General features: G+C 43.6%; 1 protein-coding gene across 1 annotated transcript in view; it reads right to left on the reverse strand.

The window, feature by feature from the left end:
- frmpd1a (FERM and PDZ domain containing 1a) overlaps window positions 1–18,833 on the reverse strand; it is a 102,198-nt gene that overhangs the window by 25,945 nt on the left and 57,420 nt on the right. The window contains exons 7-9 of the mRNA XM_078213856.1: window positions 15,976–16,101; window positions 5,797–5,916; window positions 1,975–2,111 (exon numbers count right to left, since the gene is read on the reverse strand). Of these exons, the coding sequence (XP_078069982.1) occupies window positions 1,975–2,111; window positions 5,797–5,916; window positions 15,976–16,101 (383 nt within the window). The remainder of the gene's footprint in view (window positions 1–1,974; window positions 2,112–5,796; window positions 5,917–15,975; window positions 16,102–18,833) is intronic.

Genomic DNA, 18,833 nt, shown 5'->3' on the forward strand with positions numbered 1-18,833 from the left:
AGAAACTGGGGGAGGGGGGGTGGGCGCGGGTGGGGGAGAGAGGGAGGAGACTTCCACCTGCCCAGCTTGGATTTGAAATAATGGTTTGCTGAAGTTCCTTACCCATGACCCTTTAGTGGTTGCTGCTTTTGAAACCTATTTACAAATTGTTGACAATAAATTAAGCTTGTTAATTCCATGACCTTGCAATCTCAACAGGTGCTGTGCTTGCAGGTAGCACAGTGAACAAGGGCTATCTAGGGTGCAGCCTCCTGTTTAGATTGTTGGATTATGGAATTAGCAATGCGGATATTTATTCTTTAACAGGATGCTAATGTGTAGATAAAATTATGTTCCTAGCTCATTCCATTCACTGAAAAATATTCATCTAAAACTGAGGACTTGAGTTTCTTCTGCTTGCCTCAATGTATCTGAAATACCCTCTGCTCACTTGAGGGAGAAATGAAGACAACCCCCCCCCCACCCCCCATAGTTTACTGCTACTTGCATGTAAAATATACACGGAGACTTTCCAAACAACTGGGCAATATATCACCTCAATAGTGTCAGGACTGCATATTGAGAAATTGCATATGAATCCCTTCTGTGCAACGTCTGTACCTGAACAGATGACTTTGGATCTATGGTGGCCAAAGCTCTCCAGCAATGAGGTTTCCTCACCTCATAGCTGGGTCTGTAGTAGACTAATTGACAGAGATTGATTGTTGTAATCATTTGAAATTTGGCGTTCTTGCACTTATCCTGATGAATGCAAGAGGAAAAGCTTCAGCAACATATCTATTTTTTTCAGCAATAATCCCATTATTGTTGTTTCAGGTTTAGACTGATTTGGCCCAAATGCAGGCTAATGGGGTTAGCTTAGATGGACATTTTGGTCGGCATGGACCAGTTTGGGCCCAAGAGCCTGTCCCCATGCTGTAGATTCTACGATTCTATGTGGCTACCAGATTGGTAAAAAGTGAAGGAGATAGATGGCACTTGATCTTGTTATTGTCTAACAATTCCTTTGTTCCAATCAGACACCAAGAAATCATAAATATTTACCGTTCCTCTTTTACGTTTCATGGTGCTCATATCTTGCAGTATGGATATTTTACCTTGTGTGATGTATCCTTGAATATGTTCTGACCCCAGTGATGTCATCGGGGCTTGACTGCCATTGTAATTTATGGCTGCGGTCTTCCTTCTTAGGTGAGGACGAGAGGAGCTGCTGCCTGAACAGGCTCAAATAGGTAAGATTTTTAATTTGTTTTACTTGCCTTGTCGGTCAAGCCCAACATTACATTCCCACTTACCAACTAGCTACTGTTTCAGGTACCGAGGTCATGCCGGCAAGGTCTGGGAGGGAAAATTGTCTGAACCTCACTGCTTAGGTCAGAGGATTTTGGTGCTTGTTTTGGCTTCCTGCCTGCTCAATTCCTACCCCAATTTGCAATTGGGCCTTGATGAAGGTTGAAGAACTCCAGAGTTCCAGGCAGGAGGTCCTGAGTGCAGACAATGAAATCTGAACATCCAAGATTAATCTTGCTTAGAGGAAACTAATGGGGTAATTCTGTGACAGCTCAGTGAAGTATTTCATGATTATGATGTTCCTCTAACCAGGAATCTCACAAACAATGAGTGGAATTAACAAGGATTCTCTCTAATGATGGATCATGCTGGTGGGATCTTGCAAACAATGTCTCGCGAACAATGAGTCTCACTGGCAAGGCATCTTATGAATGAGGAGTCTCGTTAACAAAGAATCTCATTCATGAGGAGCTTCAATAACTAGGAGACTAGCTATTGAGAGATCCCACTCACAAGAAGACTTGCTACTAGGCATCTCACTAATGAAGTGTCTTGCTAATGAGATATCTTGTGACTCAGGTGTCTTACTACCAAAAAGCCAGTGTAGTGTGAACATAATTTGGTTTGCAGTGCAGGTTTTGAGCTGAAGCAATGCAGGCTTCAATCAGAGATATGTTGACTCACTCAATGTACTTCATGGAGACTTTCTGCGACTGCTTGGAGCTGAGGATACATTCCTGAATCTGCAGTGCTGCCAGACGGATAGCAGTGTTGCATTTCATCTCCATTGCAAACTTCTCCAGCAGCACATCATTGCAACTCTGTAAAAGAGAAGACTGCTAAAGTCACCACACACAGTTGTCTAGAAAAATGTTCAAAGCAATTTACTACCTTTTATAAATGTTTTCATAAATTCGTAGAACTTTACGGCACAGAAGGAGTCCATTTGGCCCATTATGTCTACTGGCTTTTAGAAGGACCTATGTAATTAATCCCAATCCCTTGTTCTTTCCCTATATTGTGATAAATGTGTCTCTTACAATATCCAAAGACCTTTTGAAAGTTACTATCAAACTTACCAGTGAATTTCAGATCATAACACATTGTGTAAAAAAAACCATTGGGGTGATCTTACCGGTTCATCTTGCCAGTCAATCGGCGTGGCAAGCCAGTAAGATCACGGGAGAGGCAAAAAGCCGGGACTGGACTACCAGCGTGATCAGCCTTGCACCCGGGAAGAGCGCGAGGCTGATTTAAATATTCATTTAAACATTATTAGTGAGCCCGTAATGGAATCGTCCGGGCTCACTTGCCTTAGCGGCCTCACCAGTGAAGGTCCTCACCGGCGAGGATCACGTATAGTCCCCAGCAACGGGGACCTGACGTGATGGCCTTACCGGTGGGGCTGGAGGCCATTGAGGCCCCCCGGGTGGTCAGTGGCATAGAGGGGGGGAGGGCAGTGTCCGTTGGGGGCTGTGATCAGCCATGGGGGGATGTGAACGGGGCCATGATCGGCCGGGGGAGGGGGGGGGGGGGGGGGGGAGTGGGGGCGGGGCCGGGGGGGGGGGGGGGGGGGGTTGCAGAGAGGGGATTGAGGGGATCGGCTGGGGGAAGGTGAACAGGGGCCATGATCGGCCGGGCGGAGGGGGTGGTTGAATGGGGGCCAGGATCAGCCAGGGGTGGGCTATGATTCGGGGAGTGGGGGAAGTGTCAGATTCTCAGTGCACTAACTATGTACACCTTACACAGAGAACTGGAGATCACGTGCATGGACAGTGACGCCCTCTAGCAGTCAGCAACCGGCTTCCCGGCGTGAATAGACCCCATCCACTCCCCCTGCTGGCGCGAATCACACTTTGCCTCATTTCTCTAAGTGGCATAAGTTTAGAATTTCTCTCTCACTGATAAAAATGGACACAATTCTCTCCCATTTTCACGCTCGTTCGGCACTCAGAATTTTTCTGGTAAGATTACCCCATTTGTCTCATCTGCCCCGAGGTCTATTGCTTTAAATCTGTGTCTCTGGACCTGAGCAGAAAACAGTTTCTTCTCAATGACGCTATCAAAACCCGTCTATTTTGAACATCTCCCTTAAATCATCCCTTAATCTACTCCACCCTGTAGAGAACACTCCCATTTTCTCTAGTTTCTACACATAACTAAGATTGGGTAAACTGGGGTTGTTCTCACTGGAAAGACGGAAGATGAGGGGAGACCTAATAGAGGTGTATAAAATTATGAAAGGCATAGATAGGGTGAACGGTGGGAAGCTTTTCCCCAGGTCGGTGGTGACGTTCACGAGGGGTCATAGGTTCAAGGTGAGGGGGGGGAGGTTTAACACGGATATCAGAAGGACGTATTTTACACAGAGGGTAGTGGGGGCCTGGAATGCGCTGCCGGGCAAGGTGGTGGAGGCGGACACACTGGGAACGTTTAAGACTTCTCTAGATAGCCACATGAACGGAGTGGGAATGGAGGGATACAAAAGAATGGTCTAGTTTGGACCAGGGAGCGGTGCGGGCTTGGAGGGCCGAAGGGCCTGTTCCTGTGCTGTATTGTTCTTTGTTCTTTGTTCTTTGTATTCACCCTGATAGGTCAACTATAGCTTTGTCAATGAATATAGAACATTATGTGAATATAGGAATTGCTAGACAGAAGAAGATCATCTCCATCTAGTTCACCACCTACAATCTTGATTGGCCAATGATACATTATAATGGAATGATTGACTAATCACAGCAATCAATCTCTAACAATTAGTCAATCTCTAACATGAGGTGAGAAAACCTGCCAGAGTTTTCAGAGGTCCAAAGTCACCTGCTCCTCCCAGACTTACCAAATATCATTCTCAAACTGTTCACATACTATATCCCAAAATGCTATTTTCTGAGAGAATTTTATTTTTATTTGAATCACCTGACACCATCTGCTTCTTTCAACTTATTTTTCATATTCCATAGATTGGCCATTGGCTGGCTAAAATATTGTTTTTGCTTTTGAAATTACATCACTTTAAGCACAGACTGGATCCTCTGGTTCTACTTTTCTGTGGAGATGCCGGCGTTGGACTGGGGTAAACACAGTAAGAAGTTTAACAACACCAGGTTAAAGTCCAACAGGTTTATTTGGTAGCAAAAGCCACACAAGCTTTTGAGGCTCTAAGCCCCTTCTTCAGGTGAGTGGGAATTCTGTTCACAAACAGAACTTATAAAGACACAGACTCAATTTACATGAATAATGGTTGGAATGCGAATACTTACAACTAATCCAGTCTTTAAGAAACAAAACAATGGGAGTGGAGAGAGCATCAAGACAGGCTAAAAAGATGTGTATTGTCTCCAGACAAGACAGCCAGTGAAACTCTGCAGGTCCACGCAACTGTGGGGGTTACAGATAGTGTGACATGAACCCAATATCCCGGTTGAGGCCGTCCTTGTGTGTGCGGAACTTGGCTATCAGTTTCTGCTCAGCGACTCTGCGCTGTCGTGTGTCGCGAAGGCCGCCTTGGAGAACGCTTACCCGAATATCAGAGGCCGAATGCCCGTGACCGCTGAAGTGTTCCCCAACAGGAAGAGAACAGTCTTGCCTGGTGATTGTCGAGCGGTGTTCATTCATCCGTTGTCGCAGCGTCTGCATAGTTTCCCCAATGTACCATGCCTCGGGACATCCTTTCTTGCAGCGTATCAGGTAGACAACGTTGGCCGAGTTGCAAGAGTATGTACCGTGTACCTGGTGGATGGTGTTCTCACGTGAGATGATGGCATCTGTGTCGATGATCTGGCACGTCTTGCAGAGGTTGCTGTGGCAGGGTTGTGTGGTGTCTTGGTCACTGTTCTCCTGAAGGCTGGGTAGTTTGCTGCGGACAATGGTCTGTTTGAGGTTGTGCGGTTGTTTGAAGGCAAGAAGTGGGGGTGTGGGGATGGCCTTGGCGAGATGTTCGTCTTCATCAATGACATGTTGAAGGCTCCGGAGGAGATGCCGTAGCTTCTCCGCTCCGGGGAAGTACTGGACAACGAAGGGTACTCTGTCCACTGTGTCCCGTGTTTGTCTTCTGAGGAGGTCGGTGCGGTTTTTCGCTGTGGCGCGTTGGAACTGTTGATCAATGAGTCTAGCGCCATATCCTGTTCTTATGAGGGCATCTTTCAGCGTCAGGAGGTGTCTGTTGCGATCCTCCTCATCCGAGCAGATCCTGTGTATACGGAGGGCTTGTCCGTAGGGGATGGCTTCTTTAACGTGTTTCGGGTGGAAGCTGGAGAAGTGGAGCATCGTGAGGTTTATAAGTTCTTTATAAGTTCTGTTTGTGAACAGAATTCCCACTCACCTGAAGAAGGGGCTTAGAGCCTCGAAAGCTTGTGTGGCTTTTGCTACCAAATAAACCTGTTGGACTTTAACCTGGTGTTGTTAAACTTCTTACTGTGTCTACTTTTCTGGACAAGGTGAAGTATTTGGTCATGGTTATGATCGTTATAAAGGAATTTACTGTGATCCTTCAAGTCAAACAGATACCTGTAAGTAGAGGTATTCAAAGGCAACTGGATCATCCTGTAAAAGCACGAGTGGATCTCTTGGCAGGAAACACACCCTGAAGAGACACCTATAGTCACGGGGTTCTCGCTTCTGGACAACCTGTGGCAAGGGTAGAAAACATTTACACCGGTAATTAATTTATTATTATCGTATCTTGGAAATAAATAATAAATTTAAAGAAAATTATTTATGTTTTAACAAGATGCATTCTTTGATCTAAATGTCAGGGAACATGAGCCTAATCTAGTCAATCTCCCCTCATAGTACAGCACGGTATTCCAGGTATTCCAGGAGTCAATCTAATGACTGACTGAATTCCCTCTCAGGCAAATCTTTAGGTGAAGATACCAAATCTGCACACCGTTCTCCAGGTGTGCCCTCACCAATGCCCTGTGTAATTGTAGTTAGACTTCTTTACTTTTATATTCTAATTCATTTATAACAAAAACTAACATACCATTAGCCTTCCTAATTGCTTGGTATACCTGCATATCAGCCTTCTATGATTTATGTACAAGGACACTGAGATCCCTTTAAATGTAAGCATTTCTAGTCTCACAACATTCAAGAAATGTCATGCTTTTTTCCCTATCAAATGGATAACTTCAACTTCATCACATTGTTTTCAATCTGCCACGTTCTTGTCCATTCAGTCTGTCTATATTTCTCTGCAGCTTCTTTGCATCCACCTGTCCAGTTAACTTTGTATCATCAAATGTGTGTGCCTTATACTCCATTGACTCATCTAAGTCATTAATATAGATTGCAAACAACTGAGGTCCAAATATTGATCCTTGAAGTACCCCACAAGTTACAGTCTGTCAATCCCAAGTTATCCTGTTTATTCCTACTGTCTGTTTTCTGTCCATCAACCAATCCTCAATCCATGCTTAAAATATCATTCCTAATCCCATGAGTCCATAATTTATGTAATAACCTCTTGTGTGGCAAGTTAATTAATGTTTTCTGAAAATCCAAAACACTAAATCCACTGATTCCCCCTAATCTCTCGTACAAGTTAGATCTTCAGAAATCACGAATAGATCAGGCAAACATGATTTTCCCTCCATAAATCCGTGAACATGCTGCTTAATCAAATTCTGATTTTCTAAGTGCCCTGTAATTATGTCCCTACTAATGAATTCTACCATTTCACCAATTGCTGATGTTAGGCTGACTAGCCTATAGTTCTCTGCTCTCTCCCTTTCTCAGTAATAAGGTTATGTTTTCTACCTTTCAATCCTTGGGAACTGTTCTGGAATCGAGGTAATTCTGAGCAATCAAAACCAATCCATCTGCAGCTACTTCTTTTAAAACCCAAGGATGCAAGTCGTCCAGTCCACAAGATTTCATAGAATCATAGAATCCCACAGTGCAGAAGGAGGCCATTTGGCCCATTGTGTTTTCACCGAACACAATCCCACCCAGGCCTTATCCCCATAATCCCATGCATTTACCCTAGCTAGTCTCCCTGACACTAGGGGGAATTTTGCATGGCCAATCCACCTAACCCGCGCATCTTTGAACTGTGGGAGGAAACCGGAGCACCCGGAGGAAACCCACGCAGACACGGGGAAAACATGCAAATTCCACACAGTGACCCAAGCCAGGAATCCAACCCGGGTCCCTGGCGCTGTGAGGCAGCAGTGCTAACCACTGTGCCACCGTGCTGATTTATCATCACTTAATTTCTCCTACGCTTACTTTCACTAATCTTTAACTATTTACATCCCTGTAGAAATGATTACAACACACAGTAAATGGCATCTTGTTAAATGTGCCAAAGAATCCAGTTACTCCATTACAAGTTAATAGATTGGTGGAAAGCTCATTGAGGAGCTGAGAATCAAACTTGTGGAAAATAAAATGTGCAACCATATTAGCAAACAGCAATACAGAATAACAATGTAAAATATTTAAAATGGTGTCCAACAGAGTACAAGAAAAACATCTATTCCGCTAAAGGGGAAGAACAAACAACATTCATGGCACTTCACGATTGAATAAAGACATGAGGGAACATTTGAAGGTTAAGAAAGAAGGCATACAATTAATACATCAACCGCAGAGGAGTACATGAAAAGTGAGAGTACAAAAAGTTCAGCAGAGAGATCAAAAAACAATTAGGAAGACAAAAAGGAACAACAAAATTAATTTGTCAAAGTACATTAAAAAAGTATTATATTTTATGGGTACATCAATAAAAATAAGAAGGCTGTGGTAAGAAAAGGACCATTAAGTGATGGACAAGATAATACAGGTAATGACAGAGGAATAGCAGAAATATTAAATAACCATTTTGCTTTGCTATTTGCCAAGGAGATATAACAGATAAGCATGATGTTGAATAATGAGATGACCAATAAAATAAGTGCACTTAAAATGAAAAAAAAAGCAATGTGTCAGATAAGCTGACTCAGAGGACAAAAGCCAATGTCTGGATGGATTGTATCCATATATTTTAAAAGAATCTTGGGAAGAAATTGCTGAAGTATTACTACTCACATTTAATAATTCCTTAGAAAAAGGTATAATAGAGGATAATAGATAACTGTAATTCCTATATTTAAGAACGGGGGCAGAACATGTCTGGGAACAATAAACAAGTCAGCTTAAAATCAGTGCTTGGAAAATAATGGAATCCTCCCCAAAGGAGAGAATAGAAGAACATCTAGAAATAAAAATATAATAATGAACGGTCAGCATAGATTTCACAAGGAAAAGTCTTGCTTGACCAGCACTATTGAATGTTTTGTGGTCAGAGAATATGGAATCAGGGAACAAGTGGCAGAATGAATTACTATCTGGCTTCAAGGCATAGAGTGGGAGTAAAGGGAGTTATTGGCAGAAGGCAGGAAGTGACATTCAATAAGGATCAGTGCTGGGGCTACTGCTGTTTAGAATTTACGTTCATGATTTGGAATCAAAAACACAATTTCTAAATTTGCAGATTTGTTGGATGACATCAAATTGGGGTAGGGGGAGGTGTATTCAACACAGAGAGAAGAATGCAGCAAATTACAGGAGGGCATTAATAAATTTGTAGAATAGGCAAATCATTGGCAAATGACCTTCAATACAGATAAATGTAGGGTAATACATTTTGGTAGGAAGAATAGGGAGGTTACTTATCACTTAGAAGATGCAAGTCTAGATGGGCTATTAGATAAATAAAGGGATCTTGGAATACAAATACACCAATCACTAAGCTATGCTATAAATTAACATGTCCATAAAAACATGCACTAAGCTTTATTTCTAGAAGGACAGAATTGAAAGGTATGGGAGCTATGCTAAACCTGTAACAAACCTTTAGAGTATACTTAAGAGTACTGTGTACAGTTCTGATCACCATATTACTAAAACAACATAGAGGAAGTGGAGAGGGTGCGGAGAAGATTTATGAGGATTATACCGAAATTCGTGGGTACACATATCAGGCAAGGATTGATTGATAGGTTAGGTTACATTTCTCTTGAAAAAAAGAAGGCCGCAGGGTGACCGAATTAAGGTCTTTAAAATTATGAAAGATTTTGATAGCGTGGCTACAGAGAGAATATTTCCTCTTGTGGGGTAGAGCATAGAGACTATCAAATATTAGACAGTCACTAAGAAATCTAATGGGAAATTCAGAAGAAATTTCTTTACCCAAAGAATGTGGAACTTGTAGAATAAGGATGTTCAACATAGAAAGACGAGTTAATATGGAGAACAGTACAGCCCACATTGTGAAGTGGGGAGTGACATGATAGTAGACTGCATGTAGTGAGAGTCTGAGAGAAGTAGGCATGTTAGGGCTATACCTTGGAGATGTCTATATAGTTATGTGTTAACAATCAAAAGTTTATGTTCAACTACACAAGCCTCTAGACCTCTTAGTGAGGTCTAAACAATGTTACAATATGGTGACATGAATGAACCCAGAACTCTCGAGAAGTTGACAAAGGACCCCAGAATCTAAAAAAGCTAAAGGAACAGCAACCTGACCTGACTAAGGCACACCTGAACTGAAGACACAGCTGGGGATCAGCTATAAGGAAGCTCCACTGCAGAGCTGGAGGCTGAAGAGCAGAAGAAAAATCCACTATACAGCTAAAGGACACCACCAGAACATGTGGAAGTCCATTTTGAATCCCCATTGATTGCAGAGTCAAAGGATCTAGCAACGGTGAGCAAAGTTCAGTACAAAGGCTTTAATGGTATTTTTTAAATCACCACAGCTAGCCTTGGTCCAGGATGGCACCATACCACATGATGGTCGAGCTCCATTGAAAAATGAAGTTTTAAAACCTTAGCCAGAGCTGGGAGACATCTTTTCATATTCTAAGATATTTCAAAAATGTTTAAATGGCATAAACATACAATTGAGAGATTTGCAGCAAAAAATCAATTTCTTCAAAATCAGGCCCACAATCGCATTGAGAGCGTGCCAAAATCCAAAAAGCATGGGAAGATGAGAAATAAAAAGCTTACTGGAGCACTACCTTTGAAACAGACACAACATTTAAAGCTTTATGCTCCTACACTGATAAACCTTCAGATCAACCCTCCAGAACAAATTGGGCAGATACAACTGCCAGACCAGGCTCAGAATTGGGAGTTTTGACAATATATAGATAAGTAGACAGAGGCTGAACAAGTGAATACACTCCTGTACTCAGTAGGTCCAATAGCCGATGACATCATTGTGAGGCAAGGAATAAATGAATATTCAGCTAAGTTCCAAAGTCCTTTGCTACCTATTTTAATTTAAGAATTAATAAGGTATAAGAGTGAGCAAAATTCCACAAGCAAGGCCAGTGACCCGAATTATCCATTGACTCTTTCTTAAATGAGTTATACAGATTGGCTGAAGGTTGTGACTATAGCAACCTTAAGTCAGAGCTCATAAGAGACCAGATACTAGTCAGAGTGGCTGTGGAAGCCCCTTCAGATGTACTACAGGCAAAAGAAGATCTGATTTTAGAAAAAGCCATCCAAGTAGCCAGGTTGTCTAAAATCTGCCAAGCATTTTATATGGTCAGGTTAAGTCATGGTATAGAGCAACCACAACTGTCCATCTCATAAAGAAACAAAAGGACAGAGAGATTCCAGGCCAATGAAAACAGTACCCAAACAAGCACAAAATGGTGGGAGACCATGCCAGCATTGTGGAACCAAAAGACCTCACAGGTGACAGCAATGTCCAGAAGTCTTTGCGTTTCAATTGCAACTGGCTGGGACACTTTGGAAAGCTGTGTAAAGTCTGAGACATTAGAGCGTGTGGAGGATCCCAAAAGAGTCCACAAGATTGAGATATCACACCAGGAAGAAATCCAATCATGCTTCATGGGTGAGATCAAGGATCCTGAATTCTTCATTTAGGATGCTAACATCTGTGTAGACGGTCACATTACTAATTTCAAATTAGAAATGGGAATCAATGTTATGGTCCTCTCAGATTAGGAACCATGACTAACAGACCTCTGGCTATGGAAGACAGATACAACACGCTATGGCCCTGGAGGAATTCGACTTCCAGTCATAGGCATGATGATGGAAATAGGCATGGTGGTGGAAATAATTTTTTGAGGTGTGTCTATTTCAATGCCAGGAGTATTGTGGGGAAGGCAGATGAGCTGAAGGCGTGGATAGACACGTGGAAATATGACATTATAGCCATTAGTGAAACTTGGCTACAGGAGGGGCAGGACTGGCAGCTCAATGTTCCAGGGTTCCAATGTTTCAGGCGGGATAGAGGCAGAGGGATAAAAGGTGGGGGGGTGGCATTGTTGGTCAGGGAAAATGTTACAGCGGTACTCAGGCAGGATAGATTAGGGAGCTTGTCTACAGAGGCCCTATGGGTGGAGCTGAGAAACAGGAAAGGTATGACCACATTAATGGGCTTGTATTATAGACCACCCAATAGTCAGCGAGAATTGGAGGAGCAAATCAGCGGAGAGATAGCTGACAACTGCAAGAAACACAAAGTTGTGATAGTAGGGGATTTTAATTTTCCACATATAGATTGGGACTCGCATACTGTTAAAGGTTTAGACGGGGTAGAGTTTGTAAAATGTGTTCAGGAGAATTTTCTACACCAGTATATAGAGGTGCCAACTAGAGAGGATGCGATATTGGATCTCCTATTGGGAAATGAGTTAGGGCAGGTGATGGATGTGAGTGTGAGGGAACACTTTGGATCCAGTGATCATAATGCCATTAGTTTCAACCTGATCGTGGATAAGGATAGACCTGGTCCTCGGGTTGAAGTTCTGAACTGGAAAAAGGCCAAATTTGATGAAATGAGAAGGGATCTGGGAAGTGTGGATTGGCACAGGCTGTTCTCTGGTAAGGATGTAAATGGAAAGTGGGAGGCCTTCAAAGGAGAAATTTTGAGAGTGCAGAGTTTGTATGTTCCTGTCAGGATTAAAGGCAAAGTAAATAGGAATAAGGAACCTTGGTTCTCGAGGGAGATTGTAACACTGATTAAGAGGAAGAGAGAGTTGTATGAAATGTACAGGCAGCAAGGAACACATCAGATGCTCGAGGAGTATAAAAAGTGCAAGAAGCTACTTAACAGGGAAATCAGGAGGGCTAAAAGAAGATATGAGGTTGCTTTGGCAGACAGAGTGAAGGAAAATCCAAAGAGCTTCTATAGGTATGTTAGGAGCAAAAGGATAGTGAGGGATAAAATTGGTCCTCTTGAAGACCAGAGTGGTAGACTGTGTATGGAACCAAAAGAGATGGGGGAGATACTAAATGTTTTTTTTGCATCCGTATTTACTGAGGAAACGGGCATGGAGTCTACGGAAATAGGGCAAACAGGTAGGGAGGCCATGGAACCTTTACAGATTAAAGGGGAGGAGGTGCTCGCTGTCTTGAGGCAAATCAGAGTGGATAAATCCTCAGGACCGGACAGGGTATTCCCACGGACCTTGAGGGAAGCTAGTGTTGAACTTGCAGGGGCCCTGGCAGACATATTTAAAATGTCAGTATTCACGGGGGAGGTGCCGGATGATTGGAGGGTGGCTCATGTTGTTCCGTTGTTTAAAAAAGGTTCCAAAAGAAATCCGGGAAATTATCGGCCAGTAAGTTTGACGTCGGTGGTGGGCAAGTTATTGGAAGGTGTGATAAGGGATAGGATCTACAAATATTTGGATAGACAGGGACTTATTAGGGAGAGTCAACATGGCTTTGTGCGTGGTAGGTCATGTTTGACCAATCTATTAGAGTTTTTCGAGGAGGTTACCAGGAAAGTGGATGAAGGGAAGGCGGTGGATGTTGTCTACCTGGATTTCAGCAAGGCCTTTGACAAGGTCCCTCATGGGAGGTTAGTTAGGAAGGTTCAGTCGCTAGGTATACATGGGGAGGTAGTAAATTGGATAAGACACTGGCTCAATGGAAGAAGCCAGAGAGTGGTTGTGGAGGATTGCTTCTCTGAGTGGAGGCCTGTGACTAGTGGTGTGCCGCAGGGATCGGTGTTGGGTCCATTGTTGTTTGTCATCTATATCAATGATCTGGATGATAATGTGGTCAATTGGATCAGCAAGTTTGCTGATGATACAAAGATTGGAGGTGTAGTGGACAGTGAGGAAGGTTTTCAAAGCTTGCAGAGGGATTTGGACCAACTAGAAAAATGGGCTGAAAAATGGCAAATGGAATTTAACGCAGACAAGTGTGAGATATTGCACTTTGGAAGGACAAATCAAAGTAGAACGTACAGGGTAAATGGTAGGACTCTGAAGAGTGCAGTTGAACAGAGGGATCTGGGAATACTGGTACAGAATTCCCTAAAAGTGACGTCACAGGTGGATAGGGTCGTAAAGAGTGCCTTTGGTACATTGGCCTTTATAAATCGGAGTATCGAGTATAAAAGTTGGAGTGTTATGGTAAGGTTATATAAGGCATTGGTGAGGCCGAATTTGGAGTATTGTGTACAGTTTTGGTCACCTAGTTACAGGAAGGATGTAAATAAGATTGAAAGAGTGCAGAGAAGGTTCACAAGGATGTTGCCGGGACTTGAGAAGCTGAGTTACAGAGAGAGATTGAATAGGTTGGGACTTTATTCCCTGGAGCGTAGAAGATTGAGGGGAGATTTGATAGAGGTGTATAAGATTTTGATGGGTATAGATAGAGTGAATGCAAGCAGGCTTTTTCCGCTGAGGCAGGGGAGAAAAAAACCAGAGGGCATGGGTTAAGGGTGAAAGGAGAAAAGTTTAAAGGGAATATTAGGGGGGGCTTCTTCACGCAGAGAGTGGTGGGAGTGTGGAATGAGCTGCCGGATAAAGTGGTAAATGCTTTTAACACTTTTAACATTTAAGAAAAACTTGGACGGGTTCATGGATGAGAGGGGTGTGGAGGGATATGGTCCAAGTGCAGGTCAGTGGGACTAGGCATAAAATGGTTCGGCACAGACAAGAAGGGCCAAAAGGCCTGTTTCTGAGCTGTAATTTTCTATGGTTCTATGATCTTAGAATGGCTCCAGTATGGCTACAAACAAATATTCAAGATTTTGTACATAATCCAAAACCAATCCTTTTCTCTTAAGCAGGGATGCCTGTGTTGTCCTTAATCGCCTCAGAACAGCAGAAGCCATCAGTACACCAACTATACAGAATGGCAGTTTCCTGCAAGGTCCACCAGTACAGGTACTCTTGACTGGGATTTCAGCGCTGAATTGTTTGCACTCTCTGCAGAGCCAATTTGTCCAACTCCTTTGCAGACGGTAGTACAGGATCCTCTCCGGTTGGACCACCCAAATCTTCAGCTGAGCACCAACATGCACTGAGTGGAAGGTGCAGAGCAGAATAATGAGCCCCAACCTCAGTGTCCAACAGTTGCTGTCACAGATCCAGCGACATCCATAGCAATGAGGTGCAGTTTTCACATGAAACACACAACAGCAAGTCGATGCTGTGTGCTGAACAGTAACCAATAGCTCATCAAATACACCCCAGCAAGCCACACGGGTACAGTAATGAACATGGTGCAGCAATGGAAGCCAAACTGTAGGTTGAGCTTATGGGTGAGGAATGTTCAGACATGAGGGAGATACACCATCAAATCCCAGGATGTTCATAACAGACGCCAAAAAACAGAAAACCCGAGTTCACTCCATGAACGAATGGATCAAACATTCCTTTTAGGAGGAATGGGATAAACCCAAGGTGTCCAATCAAAGCAAATTGGTTGTTGATAAAGAGAAATTCAACTTGAAGGAATGCAAAAAAGCAAATCAGATGAAGAAAACCAAATGCCAGAAAGACAGGATACAACAATTTCAGCACTGAACCAATGAGGTCTGCCCAAAGCCACTGAATCCACCACTCCTCCAAATGGGACAAGAATGCGACCTGGAAGAATGGTCAAGCCTCCAGACCATTTGAATTTATAAAGTCAGGAATGTGGAAGAGGAGAAGGGATATCATGTGAAGAAAGATTATGTTATAAATATGTTGAATAAAGACTTGGGGAACGTGTAGTATAAGGTTGTTTGGCATAGCAAGGGTTAAGAGGGGACTGGAGAACAGTACCGCCCACATTGTGATGTATGGAGTCACATGACATTAGACTGTGACCAGATCACGTCTGAGAGAAGTAGTCAGGAAGATAGCACCAACTGAGAGGGCTATAACTTGGAGATATGTATGTAGTCATGCATTAACAATCAACAGTTTATACTAAACCACACCAACCTCCAGACTTCTTAGTGAGACACAAAACAATCTTACAACAGAACTCGCTACCACAGGGAAGCTGAAGTAGATGAGATAAGTCTGGAGAAGCCTCAAGTAGAATATAAAGATCAACATTGGTTGGTTGGGCTAAATAGCCTCTTTCTGTGCCGTAGTCTGATATTAATTAGAAACATTAGAATTTAATACCACACTTGATTTTGATAAAGACACGAGATGCTGCTTTTATACAGACTTCATTTACAATTCCTCCATCTATAGAAAAGTTCTCCAGGCTACTGCAGAAAGAATAACATTTTAAATTTGCTGGACTTGATGAAACCATCAGCAGTTTATTAGTTTATTAGTGAAGACTGATATACTGGGTGGCTAATATTTTCATTCTGTACAGGTGGGTAACTTCAATTATCCACTTTAGAGCTTACACACTCTCATGACTATCATCCCTTAATGTTCCCAACGTAGAGAATCCTTATCATACCTGCTCAATGATCTCATCATCATGTAAGAGGTACACCTTGCTGACACTGTACCGTTCCTTCAAAACAAGAGCAAAATGTTCTATACGACGGATAGACAGCTTGGACTTCAGGGTTAGGATGATGTCCTGTCAATTAAAGAAGGAAAGGATGAAATTAATTTCTTACTGCCTTTGTGACCCACCCGAGCACCTATACTACTGATATCTATCATTAACACATCACACTTCTCATATAGGAAGACTCCTAAGCCAATGTGAACTTTGCAGAGAGAAAAAGACAAAAGTATAGGCCTAAAATATCCCTAACATCCTACTCTATCCACTGACTGACCCAGTGCAATGTCCACAATCTGCAAACCTTATTCTATCCACAGTCAACACCAATTACTCTATTTGCTGACTGAACATCCTTCTCTATCCACTGTCCAAATCCACTGTCCAAACCCCTTGCTCTAACCTTGTCCATACCCCCTGTTCAACCCCTTTGCTCCATCCACTGTCCAAACTCAATACAATCCCCACAGTCGTGGCCTTTAATGGTTCTACACATTTGCCGCTCCCATCTGTCAGTAGAAAGCACATTGTGATAAATAAACAATTATTCTTGCTTCCCTGTCCTGATATCCATCGTCTATCTTGTTCGGTCAGTGCCTAAAAGCTCTTGAAAGCTTTTCTTAATCGTTGCATCCGATATCCTGCAAAAATGGATCAGCATTCTAGGAATTGGTTTATGTAAGTTGTCATATAAGAATCTTGATGAGACTGAGTTCACTGCAGATTTTTGGGATTCAAAAGCTTGATTTTTGCAGTTAAATGCTTTCATCCACTCATACAGTGAATTAACAAGATGTTGGATATTACTTTTAAAGACACACTAAAAATTAAATATTGACCATCAAGCCTCCCTCCACGTAGATTTTTTTTTTGTCTTTTTCCTTGCTTTTTGGCAGCTCTTGTTTATTGTTCATGTTCGTTAAAGAAAGAAACAGTATTTATTTGGAACCTTCCATGACCAAAGATCATTCCAAAGTGCTTTAATGCCAAAGATGTATTTTTGAAGTGTACTGTTGCCTCAGTGTTGGCTCATTTCACAGTTCAGCGGATGGTCACCGTCTAAATCAGTTTATGACCCAATTAAATTCTCAAAAGGTTCCTGAGACGCAATTCCCTTCTAATTCTCTTGAATATTCCACAGTCCCTAAATCATGAGATTGCTAGTCTGATTACAGGATGATCAGAAAGCTCCTCGAACTAAAAACACTGGGCAGAATTTTCCGATATTTTCTCAAAATGAGAAAACCGGAGAGAGTTCCGCTGGCGCCGACGGCGAGGAAAGTCACCATATGATCAGCCCCTTTAAGCAAAATAAGTTTTTCCATGGGTTTTTTGCCGCACCCATGATGGCCAGTCTCTGATTCGCTCACCCCATTACAGCTTAATGGCTGCAATCAGTGGAGCTCGCCATTTAAATGCCTCTCTGGTTCTGTCCAGCACTTGTTCGATATGCAATCGGGGGAATGGATGTCAGAAAGATTGCACCACAATTCACCAAGTGGGCCCACAGCAAGCTTCTGGATGGGGTTCAGCAGAGGCGAGAGACTCTCTACCCCAATTGAGTAGACGTTCTGCCAGCAAGGTGACTGACCCGACCTGGAAAGCTGTGGCTAGCTCATCCATGAGGAGATGGGGCAGCAGTGTGGGAAGAAGATGAATGACCTTCTTCATGCAGCCAGGGTTTGTTTGTCTCCTTATGTCTCCCCGCAACACCCCTTAACACACTCCTCACACCTAAATGGTGATTTCTTTCCCACCAACCTTGCGAGGCCCCAGCACTTGACATGCCGACCTCCCCCCACCACCGCCCTCCATAATACCTCCAGTAGCTCCTCAGCTCCTCACATTCCTGCTCCCACTCAGCCCCCCCCCCCCACCCCACACATGCCAGACTACATAACCATCTGACCTGCACAATTCCTGCCTACACTTTCTCCATTGGTCTCATTGTAGAACAAACTGGAGCACAACCTGCAAGTAACTCAGAGGGAGATATCTCAGAAACCAGCACTGAAGAGATGTCTCAGCTGTCACCTGCATCCTCCACCAGCACAGAAACTCGCACCTCAGTGGGAATAAGTAGTAGGCAGGCTACTGGGTCACTCACTGGTGAGCAGCTCACAGTTGAAGATCCATAGCAGGCAGAGGCAGGGACATCCCAGGGATCCGGCATTCAGAGGGATGCTGGAGCCCGGGACTTTCTGTGCCCCTGGCTGATGACGTGCCCTTGAGTTCAGTGATACCAGAGCTGCTGAAGCTACAAAGGCAGAGTCACGAGTATCAGGAACGGATGACAGCAGCCCTTCTCAGAGTACAGGGCCGATTGGAGAAGCCCATCGCCTTCTGTCCGAGGAGATGGTGCTGTCACTTTGATGCAACAAGGCCAACACTGCAAGGGTGGCATCTGCAGTGGAGACTTTGGTGCAGGACTTGCACTCCATGGCGGTTGTTGTTCTCTCCATGGTTTAGGTCATGACGTCCATGGCTGAGGGTGTGAGCTTCATGGTGCAGGCACTAGTGGGAATCCACGAGTGTCAATGCCAGTTGACAGCGATGCTTCTGGATCTCACTCCAACTGCCCCTCCATCCCGTGGAGGGGCACAGAGGCCCTTGGGAACCTGAAGGGAAGAAAATCAGCAGGATTATAGCCCGGGCTCTCCAACCTGGGGGTGTCCAGCCCATCTGACACTCTTCTCCCTCTTCACCTCCAGCTCCACACACTGAGGAGGGCAGCACCTCAACACCAGTGCTGCCCAAAAACAGGCCCAAATCTTCAAGGTCTCAGCTCACAGGGGACGCCCACC

This window comes from Mustelus asterias, chromosome 6 (assembly GCF_964213995.1).
Source record: "Mustelus asterias chromosome 6, sMusAst1.hap1.1, whole genome shotgun sequence".
In the NCBI taxonomy this organism is placed as follows: domain Eukaryota; kingdom Metazoa; phylum Chordata; class Chondrichthyes; order Carcharhiniformes; family Triakidae; genus Mustelus; species Mustelus asterias.